We start from the raw sequence: 13,756 nt of genomic DNA, 5'->3' as shown, positions 1-13,756 counted from the left end.
TTCTGGAGAGTTTTTGTCATAAATGGGTGTTGAATTTTGTCGAAAGCTTTTTCTGCACCTATTGAGATGATCATATGGTTTTTCTCCTTCAGTCTGTTAATATGGTGTATCACGTTGGTTGATTTGCATATATTGAAGAATCCTTGCATTCTTGGGATAAAGCCCACTTGATTATGTGTATGATCCTTTTAATGTGTTGTTGGATTCTGTTTACTAGTATTTTGTTGAGGATTTTTGCATCTGTGTTCATCAGTGATATTGGTCTGTATCAAGAAAAAAAAGGGAGAAGACTCAGATCAGTAGAATCAGAAATGAAAGAGAAGAAGGAACAACTGACACTGCAGAAATACAAAGGATCATGAAAGATTACTACAAGCAACTATATGCTAATAAAATGGACAACCTGGAAGAAATGGACAGATTCTTAGAAAAGCACAGCCTCCCGAGACTGAACCAGGAAGAAATAGAAAATATAAACAGGCGAATCACAAGCACTGAAATTGAAACTGTGATTAAAAATCTTCCAACAAACAAAAGTCCAGGACCAGATGGCTTCACAGGCGAATTCTATCAAACATTTAGAGAAGAGCTAACACCTATCCTTGTCAAACTCTTCCAAAATATAGCAGAGGGAGGAACACTCCCAAACTCATTCTACGAGGCCACCATCACCCTGATACCAAAACCAGACAAAGATGTCACACAAAAAGAAAACTACAGACCAATATCACTGTTCCTTAAGTATTGACACCTGTTTCCTTCTGGGAGTCTGGGTTTTGGTACATGCTACGCAGGAGGTGCCTAGGTGACCAGCCCCCCAGAAAAGCTCTGGGCTTCAAGTCTCCCCTGGACTTCTCTGGGTGACAGCATTTCACACGTGTTGTTACAACTCGTGGCTGGAGGAATTTAATGCATCCTCTGTGACTCCACTGGGAAAGTTTGCACCTGGTTTCCTCTGGACTTCTCCCCATAGGCCTTTTCTCTTTGGCTAATTTTGCTCTGCATCCTTTTGCTGCAGTACATCATAGCCCTGAATGCGGATGTCCTAAAATTAAGTTCAGGATTTCTTGCTCCATTCCTTCTGACCTACCGGTTTTTTAAGACATATTCTTTTAATTTTATTATATCAAATTATCTTTTTAAACTGCAATTCCTACTTTTTTCAATTTTAGTTTTATATTTATGTGGATGACAAAATGATTAGTAATTCTTTTATGCTAATTTCTTTATTTTTGGCTTTCTAAATTTGATCATGTCTCAGTGTCTTTTAAAAGATACCATTTTCTTTGAGATTATTCATGACTGGCTCTGCCTACTGTCATACCTGATGTCCAAATGGGTTTGCACAAACTTTTTTTTCTCACACAATATGTAAGTATACGCTTTATATTTTTTTCAGGGGGCGCTGTGCTAGCTCATCTACTCTTTATTTCTGTGAACTTGTGGAACGGCTGAATTTTACCGTTGCATAGTTTTGCAAGAAAAGCTCATGAGTGTTATATTCTCTGAGTCTTTATGTCTTTGAGAATATTGCTGTCACATGTTTATTTGAATAACAACTTAGCTGATTTTATATATATATATATATTCTTTAGTATTATATAGCCATTGCTGTACTGCCGTCACACATTAAATTTTATAGAGACAAATTAACCTGGGAGAAACCTTATTTTCTCCATCATAATCAACTTGCCTTTTCTACCTGGATGCCTGAAAAATTACATTTTTATCCTCGAAGTTCAGTAGTGCAAGCTGTGTCTCAGTGTTGTTCATTCTTATCAGTATTCCTGGACTATAGCTGACCTTTTCATTTATATATATATATATGATTTACATATATACAGGTATATAAGTGTGTGTGTTTGTGCACCGGTGTGCATTTTCCCCCTCTGCTCTAGTCCTGGATATTTCCGGAGTGCTAGAAGCCCCCAGGTGATCCTAGTAGGGAAGCAAGTTGAAAGCCACTGGCTTAGCCATCTTCTAATTTTACCCTGAGATACGGGGCAGCCCTTAGATAAACATTGGCGCACACTCTTACTTGTTTGTGATTTTGGATAAATTACAACCTCCCCGAGCTTCTGTCTGCTCATTTGTGAAATGGAAATAATCCTGGCTGTAGGGCCTGGGGAGGAGTACGTGGGGTGAGCTAGGGAAGCAGCTGGTAGAGGTGACGGGGTGGGAGACCCTCGGCAGCTGTTAGCGATGACCTACCACTGGTGAGGGTGGCGGGGATGGTGGTGATGATGGTGGAGAACTCATTTGAGGGGTCCACACTGAAGGTTGCACGCCTGTGTGTTGGCTGGAGCCAGGAGAGAGCCCCCAGGCCCTGGCTCTTTGCCAAGGCTGTGTATTGGGATTGGGCACATGTGCAGTTCTGGTGAATTGAACCAGACACCAAATGCAGAGTTTTCTCCATATCTGAGGCCTCATATTTATATGATTTCTAACGTATTAGTATATGTTACTGAATTTGATGTGTTTGTGTTCATCATTCCATGATTGCTGCGCAAATTATTGTGCAGTACCTTGCATTTTACACCAAACAAAATGAAGATAATAGTATCTTTTTTAAAAGCATCCAAGAACAGTTAGTTACTATTGTTAGTATTTCATTTTGTTTTTACCATTTGCCACAAGAAAGATGAGCTTAGTGTGTTGCCCAGGTGAGGCACTAAAAACACATTTTAGTTTTGGGCTAAGAGATGGGATGTAGGAGAGATTTATAAGAATTTATTAATATTGTGTAGAATGTTAATTAAAATATGGAGGAGTTTCCCCTTAATGCAGTGCACCCAAGGGCATTTTCCTTCACCTCTTTGCTTTTTTTGAGCCTGTCTTTGGATGCATAATGACATCCTTTAGGCACTGACTACTCTAGAAAAATACATGATCTTTGAAGACTATTCCGCTCTTATTTTTGTATATGGACAGGGCAGAAAAAAACAAAAAAAACAAGTAAAAATTAATCGCATAGTAACTACGTTTTCTCCAAATTTTAAACTTGAGCCAGTGACCTGGCGAAATGGTTATTTGTGTGAAATTATCCATATGAATAGTTTTATAAAGGAATTATAGTTACATAGTTTTATAATTCATAATTTGCCTTAACAGACTGGATGCAGTTGTATAAACAAGAAATGCAGCTTTTAGTAGATGCATCTGTTGTTGTCACGCGTGTTTTCATTTCTGTGAAGTTGAGGGGCATGACATTCCTTGTGATTTGGGTAACCCGCACCTTTGCTAAAATGTTCACATCCCTCCTGACAAGTCTATGAGTGATTAACTTGTAATGGCGCAAGAAATATGACACGCTTAAAGGTCAGAAGTTTCTTTTCCTGCACCCAAATGATCTTTTGCTCACAGGATTTCCAACTGGTGATCAGGGGACCAATTTACACATTTTCTTTATATCTAGAGTACTAATGTTCACACATCATTTTCTATCACCTATGAGCATTTTTGTCCTTATTCCATTCAATGGTAAATTCTCATTAAGCAATGATTAAAGACATGGGGAGAGACCTTGTGTACAGATACCATATGTTCTCTAATTTATATTCAGACCATTAATATTTTTCAACCTAATGCAAGAGGATTATCCAAGATAATTGATAGAGAACATCAAAATTTGCCTTCAGTAGAGCTGAACAATAGATCAGTTAAGTAGAACGCCTCTATAAGATTACTGTACCAAATCCACGTATTTGTAAGATGATCTTCATTTAAGTTCAAGGACTGAAGACTATTTCTTTCTTATAAATTCCAAGGGGGCCCAGTTCCCTCCTTGCAGATTTCAGTGCTGGGCCTGGTGGGGGCATGTTGGAGACTTGTGGATGGTCACGCCGTAGGAGAAACCGAGCCAGCTAGCTCTCTGTCTTTGGCTCTTTGTAACGTTATGATCAGCATAACAGAAGAATTTGGAAATGTTAAACAGGAAACATGTAGCAGTGGGAAAAGAAAAGATACATCCATGAGTCCAGTCCTGTTGAGTAGCTGTTGGGAGCTAACTTGGTACAGCACTGCCTAGTTCTCCGTGTACACAATCTAATATAATATTCATAATGTCATCTGGAACACTGCAAGCTCAGGGACCAGTCTAGAAAGCTCCAGTGCAGAGAGGAACTTTCTTTGATTCCCGATTTGTTTCCATGGACCTCAAAATACCCACCCCCCCCCCAAAAAAAATCACATTTTTGAATCCATAGCCAAAAGGAAAAGAATTGTACAGAACAACGCTACATCAACTGGAAGATCCAAATTATTGTGCTAACTATGATCATTCTTCTTTTACACTCAGTGGGAACAAATGTTGCAGATCTGTCTCCTCCAGTGTTTTTAATTCTGGCCCGTTAGCTCGGTGAGTAAATCAGTAAGGGGAGGAGATAGCAGCTCCTGCTTTCCTGTCCCTCCCAGTTCAAGGGCGTGGCGGTTGGCATGAAGATGATTAGAGTCATATGAACAGACAGCCCTTACTTTGTTATCTGATTCCCAAGTTATACTCCGTTTTCATGTGTGAAGAAGTTTGCCATGAGTTGATTTGATTATACGTAGTGCAAACTAAGTCCCTGTGATTGCTAACTTAGCAAGCAGTAAACACTTGCCAGATTTAATAAAATTATGTCTACTTGCAAATCTCAGCCAGTGTGGCAGGGGCCAATGATTTTAGTAACTTAAGTATTTTCTTTCAGTGCATGTAATGTATACATTTTGTTGAAAGAGGAAAGCTGGCCAAAACTCTATAATTGTTCCAGATCCTTTCACATGCTTCTTTGATTCCTAACTTAGATTTGGACCTGAATTTAGAACTTCAGAAACCAATAAAGTAAAACACATCTAGCAGCTAACAGAAAAATGAGCTGTGAAATTGAATAAGAGAGAAAAGCCTTAAGAACTGATGATGCTTTAAATGTTTATAAAATTGTTTTTTTTTTTTTTTAAATTAACTAGTTACAGATTTGTGGTACGTCAGTATTGAAAGCATGACCTTTCTTCTGTTTTACCTGGAAAGTTCTTGAATTGAGACACTGTTTTAATCCAGTCAGTTAATGTTATTTTCAAATTTTATATATCATTAATTAAAAAAAATTTTTTTAAACTTTGTTTTTTAAAAAAAAATGAATGAATTAATTTTTTTTGGCTGTGTTGGGTCTTCGTTGCGGTGTGCAGGCTTCTCGTTGCCGTGGCTTCTCTTGGTGCAGGAGCACGGGCTCTAGGCACATGGGCTTCAGTAGTTGTGGCACGTGGGCTTCAGTAGTTGTGGCTCGTGGGCTCTAGAGCACAGGCTCAGTAGTTGCGGCACACGGGCTTAGCAGCTCCGCGGCATGTGGGATCTTCCCGGACCAGGGCTCGAACCCGTGTCCCCTGCATTGGCAGGCGGATTCCTAACCACTGCACCACCAGGGAAGCCCTATATATGATTATTAACAATCAATTTTATTCTCACCTACAATTCTAATTCAAACCTTGAAATTATGCTTTTTCTAGCTACTGTTCCTAGTTTTCCACCTTTGGTAATTAAATTAAGAGTGTGAAATTTTTCCCTGGTATTTAATTGTCAGAGTATTGATGTCTCGATGTACATTAAATTTACAATATCAGAACTCAGAATGTAACAATAATCTGTGAATGCGTGTATGTGTAATTGATGTATATCTGTTGCATGTAAAATAAAGCTCTAAGTCATGGGTCATAGTCCTTTAAAAAATTAGCATAAAAGATCACTTCTTTAGGGGGAAAGAAAGCAAGTACATTTACCTTGTAAACAATTCAAGGGAGAATTTGATGGAGTAAGAATTTTGACCTGCCTTTCCGATGTCTTGGAAATCAGACTCCATGTGTCTTTAACGGGAGAATTTTTTTTCTCTTCTCTCCCAGCCTCTGTTCCCCAAGAAGAACTATGAATGCCTGACCAGCTGTGAGTTCCTCAAGTACATCCTGTCGGTAAAGCAGGGGGATTGCCCAGCTCCCGAGAAAGCCAGCGGCTTTGCCGCCGCCTGTGTCGAAAGCTGTGAAGCGGACAATGAGTGCTCTGGGGTTAAGAAGTGTTGTTCCAATGGATGTGGACACACCTGCCAGGTGCCCAAGACTCTGTACAAAGGTAAGAAGCAGAGCGGAGTAGGTGAGGGGACCTCCAGGGCCACAGGGGGGGTTTGTGTGTGTGTGTGAGGGAGGGTGTCAAAGATGTGACTTGGAAGGAAAGAGAGAACTGTAAGAAAATTTACCTTGTGCCACATACAAACATCTGAAAATACTTACTGGACCATAGAAATCAGCCCCAGTGAACTCATATTGGGGTGGAGTAAATCCTTCATGGGAATTCTTCTTATTTTTTTATTGAAGTATGGTTGATTTACAGTATTAGTTTCAGGTGTACAATATCGTGGCTCAGTATTTTTAGAGATTATGCTCCATTTAAAGTTATTATAAAATAATGGCTATATCATATGAATTCTTTTAGAAGTTAACATGTAGGAAGGCCGCCATCAATTCAGGGACTTTTTTTGTGTTTTTCTCCAACATGAGTAAATGAATGAAGCTCCACTGGCTACCTTGGAGTAACTGTATTCAAATCCTTGGAAAATAGGCTGGCGACAGGGCCCAGCTGAAAAAGGCATAATAGACGCATGAGTATTGTGGGTTTTCGGTTGGCATAATCCAAGAACAGAAGTGTGCTTGCAGGGAACTTTAAATATTTTGATTAGTATCTTAAGTTCCCAGATGGAGGAATTGCCCTCTTCCAAAAGACAGGGATGCAAGTTATCAGACAATTTAGCCGATGTAACAGTTTACATCCCTAGGCAGTTTCTAGAGCACTTAACTCCTTTACGCTGTTACGCGCCTCTTTCTGTAAGTGTGACAGAGTTCTTGTGTGTTAAACCGATGCTCTTGTATTACGTACGGTTTGGCACGCCAAAAAGCATACTACGGGAGACATAACATTTCCTTACTTTTTTGGGTCTAATTTGAAGAGAAAGATAGAATCAGTCACTAGGCATTATTCATTATAAGTAGAAAGAGAAATCTCTCTTGCTCTCTCTCACTTTCCCTCTCACGCATCAAGTGTATGTTGTTGCAATGCCGGTTCTGAATTATGGGCTCGTTGACTATTTTCAGAAGTCCATTCTTAGGCTTATAACAATTCAGGTCTCCCAGAAGTCACATACCTGCGCCATCCTTCTCCAGCTGCCACTTGGAAATACTCTTATCTGAAATCTATGGAATCCATCCAGTTTTCTATTTTTTTCCCCTAAGACCCTTGGAAACCTGGCACAAATACTGTCTCAAATTCAAAATAATTGCTGCTTTCCCTTTCTTAACAGACTGACGTTTCCTTAATGGATTTAAAGTTTTATTGTTTCCATGCCTTTTATTATAAACTACGTAAAATCACTTCTGCCCAATCTAACACCATTTAATTTTTTAAAAGTCTACTATTATGAAACCTGTTCTGTTATTACAGATCATTTGCTATTTAAGTATCAGCATTTACCATAAAAATAGGATGCTTTTAGAATGATTGTTGAAAACCCATTTGTAAAACCTTTTTTGTTTTAAAAGTAAGGCAGTTAAAGGACTCAATATACATTAAAATATGCTTTTCATGTGAAAGCAGTGAAGAGTCAGTATGAATTTCAAGTATGCCTGGTTCACCGAGAATAAGGGAAATATTCTATGAACGGCCAGGATAAATGATTAATGATTGAAAGATAACCTGCAATTTAAACTTAATACGATGGGCTTTTTTCAAGGGCTGAAGTCACCTTTCTACTACAAGTAAGTCTTGACCTGGGTGTTTGTGGACAGAGGCAATTCATGGAGGGCTAACCACAAATAGAATAAAAAGACTCTCTTGACCTGACAATGACTTTTGCATAATGAACACAAGGATAAAATAGTATTATTTTGAAAAAAAAAAATATATATATATACACACACACTACCTAGAGGTTTTTTTCCTTGCTCTCTGAATGAAGGCTGGCTTCCATGTCCTGGGAGCATCTGACAGTAATCAAAAGAGGGTTCTGGTGCTGATGGCCCCAGCCTCTCTGGGAAAGGGTCCTTCCTGTCCGAGCGCTTGGCTTTGTGAGGAGAAAAACATGTATCCAGCCAGACGACGTGCGTGCAAATCAACCTGACAATCTTTGGGGGCCCAGCTGTCACTGTCTTTCTCACCTTCGTAAGTGCCCTCTTAGTGCCCCAAAACGACCTCTGGGAAATGAGCTTGCCTGCCTGTCTCTGCTCACGCTAGGTCTGTGCAGGCACTTTCCTTAGGAAGAGGGAGCTCCACCGCTGGCTGAGCTGGACCAGCCCCGCTGTCAGTTCACAAGTGCGGAGGCTGAGGTCGGAGGTCGCCTCTGAGGGGATCCCGTGGTTGGCGGCAGCAGTGCAGCTAATGCCTGTTCCCACCCGGGCCAGCTCTCCTGTCATTTTTATTTTGACTCTCTCCAGCTACTGGAATAGGACCCTAAACTTCAAGCCCTCTTTGGGCACCCCGGTATTATTATATTATAGCTCAAGTAAAAGACAGATCAAGATCAAATAGATTAAATCGAATACAATCCCTGATTTATCAGTATTTTTTAGGCTCATAAATAACATGGAGCTTTTTTTCTTTGAACTTAATTTCCACCTAATTTGTGGAGTTGTAATATTTAAATTAGATACAGACTATATACCTCGTGAAGAACCAAATTCTTTTGGGCAAACCTGTAAGTTCCTCATGTCCATTTCACTCATTCATTATCTACTGACTGAAGTGTCATCTCATAGGAAATCCCAAAGGGCATTTTCTCAATGTCTCCCCCATTTTGAGTTTAAAAGGGACTGATGTCACCTGGATCTACAAGTACTGACACATTTCAGCTCAGTTAGTAATTGCTGACTCTGTGTTGGGAGTTATGAGGAGCGCCTGCCATTGCTTATGACCTGTACTGGGTGAGCACCGGCGTGCAAAATCGAAGGACACCAGCCTCCACCCGGCCCAGCAGTTCCTCGTCCAGGTGGTCATACGCACGCACTCACTGAAGTGGGCCAATCACTTTCTTAACTTGTGCCATAAATTGCTGTGTGCCATCCGCTGTCCTGTTTTTCCTTTTATCGCTTATTGAGTTAATGAACAATTTTTAAAACACATGGAAACACATATATCCTTTCTGTCTGGTCCACTTTTGTAGAAAGGAAGATGGGGCGTGGGCTGACTTCATACCTTCGAAGGCTTTATATGCTGGAAACTTGAGTTTTTCAAAACACTGTGTGTTTTGAAAAAATGATCAACAGAATGTCCCGCGTTACATTTGCGCATCTAATTTGGGTTATACTGTGAGAAGTGTCCTTGGCTGACGCCTGAGTTAACTTTACAGACTGGTGTTAGGGTTTGAAACAAAGGAAAACAAAAGAGAGCTTTTCCTTCACCCTTCAAGTAAAGACTATTAGAAGCAGCCCCCTGGAAGACTTGACCATGTTACCATGGGTAAACCAGCCTCGAAGGTGCTAGTCTCTGACATGCACACCTTTGTGAGATTGTGGGAAATTCACAAGCTGGTCTTCTATGGGTGAAACACAAGCTCCGGTTCGTTGGGGCACTGGTTTTCCTTTGATCCTCCCCTATTTTAGGTCTGGTTTACAGCTTAGTTGGACTGTCCTCTGTCTAGAGGTGATGCTTTAGTATCTTACTGCCTCTCCTCACTCCCAACTGGGACACTTGGTTTGGGGAGGGAAAGAGAAAAGCTGAACTTGTTTTCCAAATGTAAAGATTCAGAGTAGTTTGTGGCCTTCAGTTAGGTAGGTGGCCGTGACACAGCACTCATTTTCCTTTACCAGGTGCTAACCAGGAATTAACCCTATATCAGTTTGTTTCTTCCCAAAAAGATCTGATGTGATGATGGAGTTGATTTACTATTTCCATGAATCTCTTAGTATTTGAAATATATAAACCTCAGGATTTTAGAGATGGGCCGCTTTTCACAAATTAACTTTTCACATTTTGAATATAGTGACTGAGTGCCTTAATGTGATGTAAACACAAATTCCTTGAGTACAGTTGTCTTTATGAGAGATATTATCCCTGGAACACAATATCTTTTTTTTTTTTAATTTATTTTATTTATTTACTTTTGGCTGCGCTGGGTCTTCATTGCTGCGCGTGGGCTTTCCCTAGTTGCGGCGAGCAGGGGCTACTCTTCGTTGCGGTGCACGGGCTTCTCATTGTGGTGGCTTCTCTTGTTGTGGAGCACAGGCTCCAGGGCGTGTGGGCTTCAGTAGTTGTGGCACGTGGGCTCAGTAGTTGTGGCTCACGGGCTCTAGAGCACAGACTCAGGAGTTGTGGCATAGGGGCTTAGTTGCTCCGCGGCATGTGGGATCTTCCCGGACCAGGGCTCGAACCCGTGTCCCCTGCGTTGGCAGGTGGATTCTTAACCACTGCGCCCCCAGGGAAGCAGCCCCAGAATATCTTTTTTTATTTTTATTTTTATTTTATTTAATTTATTTTTGGCTGCATTGGGTCTTTGTTGCTGTGCGTGGGCTTTCTCTAGTTGCGGCAAGCGGGGGCTACTCTTCGTTGCAGTGCATGGGCTTCTCATTGTGGTGGCTTCTCGTTGCAGAGCACAGGCTCTAGGCATGCAGGCTTCAGTGGTTGTGGTGCTTGGGCTTCAGTAGTTGTGGCTCACGGGCTTAGCTGCTCCGCGGCATGTGGGATCTTCCCGGACCAGGGCTCGAACCTGTGTCCCCTGCACTGGCAGTCAGATTCTTAATCACCGTGCCACCAGGAAAGCCCGGAACACAGTATCTTGCTGCATTTTCATACCTAGACTTGTGACAAATATATTTATATGAATAGTCAGATCTTGTGGTGATTTGCAACTGCTGATGGTCTGTCTTTATTGAGTTTTCTATCACATAGTTTCAACATTTTTTTGAAGCATTGGGTTTCTGTTCCTTTGATTTCACCAGAATACTTGTTATGTTTTAAAGAAAAAAAAAAATGCACTGATATTGTCATATATTGTGGGATGTTATGTGATAGGATTTATGAAGTTTTTAACAGAATAGTTTAGATTTCAAGATGACTAATACGTTCAAAAATACTAAAAAAGAAAGACCCTAGTCATTTACGTAATAAAAACCACACTGAGGACAGAGCCATCCTCTGCATCTGGTTATGCAGCCGGGATGCTGGGTGAGCTCGTGAGGACTGTGAAAGGACTGACGTGAGGGCTGAGGGTCCAGGGCTGAGCCCCATCTGCACACAATTACAGCCAAGGGCTGCAGTTACCCCCAATCAGGGGAGCCAGCTGACCCTAATGCAAACCAGATGGACCGTCTCTTAAAATGCAAACTGCAAGGCCATTGCACATCATAATTAAAGAGATTCTTAAATGAAGGAATTTGAACTGACAGTGCCCTGACGCGCATCATGTTGCAGGAAAGCTCTTGGTAGTTGAATGATCTTCAAGACTGAAGCCTCAGAGCATGGGGTGCGGATGCAGCTCTGCTGCTGACGAGTTCAGGGTGCTGCAGTGACTTGAGGATTTACCGTAGCTGCGTTTACGCTAGAGGAGTACACATGGAGAGCCAAGACAGCGCTCTCAGAGAAAGTGCTCTGTGAGGTTCAGGAACTAACCAGCCATCGTCTCTTTAAATAGTAAGTAAAGGAATGCTTGAGCCATAGGACCCTGACAGAAAAGGAGATGAGAGCTCCTTGAAAGGATACACACGCCAGAGAAGGTGGCACCGGACGCCTGCGATAAGTCTTCTCCTTCCCCTCCGTGACTCTCAAGCGGAGAGGGGTTTACCATTGTCACAAAGATGTGTGTAAATGTTCCGAGTCCTCTTACGTCCCCAGGTGTATTCTTGAGAGAAGAATAAGAAAGCGGGTTGGGCTCTTTCTTCAGTGAACAGTTCCGGGCCATTTGCTCTTGCAGAGCGCTCTCTACGAGGACATTGTGACGTGGGAATTGAGGAGACATGGTTCTTGACCTCTGGGGCTATAGCTTTGTGGGGAAGACAGACATCATTAAACACGCTGGCTGTGGAGAGAGGCAGTTAAGTGCACTTCAACACTTACAGGTTAAATGCTGAAGAGCTGGCAGAAGAATGGAGCCTTTATTTCCAATTGGGAGCTTTAGGGAGAGTGGCTCCGAAGGGTGGCATTTGGACTGAGCCTGGAAGTATTCCAGGGTCTGTGGTCAGAAAATAGAAGGACAGAGATTTCAGAGTGAAGAAAACACCATGAACAGGCCATGGTAGCAGGGAGTGCCTGGCAGTGTGTTTGTGGGAAAGCTGGGTGTGAAGGCAGCGTGTGTGACAGACGCGCAAAATGTACCACGAGATCAACTGAAAGATGACTGGGAGGCGGTGGTGAAGACGGATGCCCCGAGTGAGATGCAGAGACGTTTCCCTCCCTTCTGTAGAAAACGGATGCACTCGAACATTCTGAGAAGGAGAAGGAGAGCCTCTCTCCTCCACCTGAGGAAAATAACCAGAAATACGGTGAAGAGGGAATTAGAGAAAAGAGATTGGCTTGCACGGAGATGGGTTAGAGGATATGGTGAGGGTCCAGACAGGAGAAGAAAGTGCCTAAAACAGGTGGTCACCATGGAGACAGGATGACTGAGGGGTTCCTGAAATTATGCTCTGCAGTAAAACAACAGGATGTTGGTAGGCGCAAGCACAAGACAGAAGGTTCTGGGAACCCTTCGATGTCCAAGAGCCTAGAGATGTCATGAAGACCTACATCTCAGGAGGAGGGGCGTTATCCGGGGAGAGGCATTTGAGAGGGGACTTGTGCAGGTGGATGAGGTCCTGCAGCCCAGAGAGGGACGGGGGGTAGATGTGAGAATCACTCGCTCTGCAGAAATATTCTAGGCATGAAAGCATAAGTGTAAGGTTATGCACCGAGAAGTTTCTGACATGAGCTTGAAAAAGACTCTTGCAGGGGCACAGCAGGAGCAAAGTCTAGGAGGGAAGTCCCACGCCAACCAGGAGCTTCAAGGACGTTAGAATCACAATGTCCAAGGGACTTGCAGAGCTACGGAAACCACTTCTTTTCTCTACCTTTCTAAGTGGCTTTTCCTAACCCAAAATGTGGCAGAAAATTCAGAGAGAAACCGGAGATGGGTCATAGCTCCAGGCAATTTATTTAATCTTCCTCAGACTCAATTCCCTGGTGCTCGAAATGTAGCTACTTCACCCTTCACCCACTTGATGAGGTCACAGCAAGGATCACATGAGACAACTTTATGGCAAAGTGAAGGGCAACGTACAGGTACAACCCGCCAGCAAATCAACATGGAGAATGCAATAGGGGCGGTGACTGTGGTTGCTTAGAAAATAGCTTTTTGGTATTTTTTAAATTTTATTTTATTCTTATTTTATTTACTTTTGGCTGCATTGGGTCTTCGTCGCTGCACGCGGGCTTTCTCTAGTTGTGGCGAGCGGGGGCTTACTCTTCGTTGCGGTGCGCGGGCTTCTCATTGCGGTGGCTTCTCTTGTTGCAGAGCACAGGCTCTAGGCGCACAGGCTTCAGTAGTTGTGGTGCGTGGGCTCAGTAGTTGTGGCTCACGGGCTCTAGGGTGCAGGCTCAGTAGTTGTGGCGCGCGGGCTTATTTGCTCCGCGGCATGTGGGATCTTCCCGGAACAGGGCTCGAACCCGTGTCCCCCGCATTGGCAGGTGGATTCTTAACCACTGCGCTACCAGGGAAGTCCTAGAAAATAGTTTTTAAGAGAGTCAGTGAGCTTTTGAGCAGATATACATAATGCC

General features: G+C 42.4%; 1 protein-coding gene across 1 annotated transcript in view; it reads left to right on the top strand.

Moving 5' to 3' along the window:
• Positions 1 to 13,756, top strand: part of ANOS1 (anosmin 1) — a 196,353-nt gene that overhangs the window by 136,587 nt on the left and 46,010 nt on the right. Inside the window, exon 4 of the mRNA XM_036839203.1 lies at positions 5,875 to 6,097. Within this exon, the coding sequence (XP_036695098.1) occupies positions 5,875 to 6,097 (223 nt within the window). The remainder of the gene's footprint in view (positions 1 to 5,874; positions 6,098 to 13,756) is intronic.

Source organism: Balaenoptera musculus, chromosome X (genome assembly GCF_009873245.2).
Source record: "Balaenoptera musculus isolate JJ_BM4_2016_0621 chromosome X, mBalMus1.pri.v3, whole genome shotgun sequence".
Lineage (NCBI taxonomy): Eukaryota > Metazoa > Chordata > Mammalia > Artiodactyla > Balaenopteridae > Balaenoptera > Balaenoptera musculus.
The sequence above is the reverse complement of the archived record's forward strand: the minus strand, read 5'-3'. Positions and strand labels throughout refer to the sequence as shown.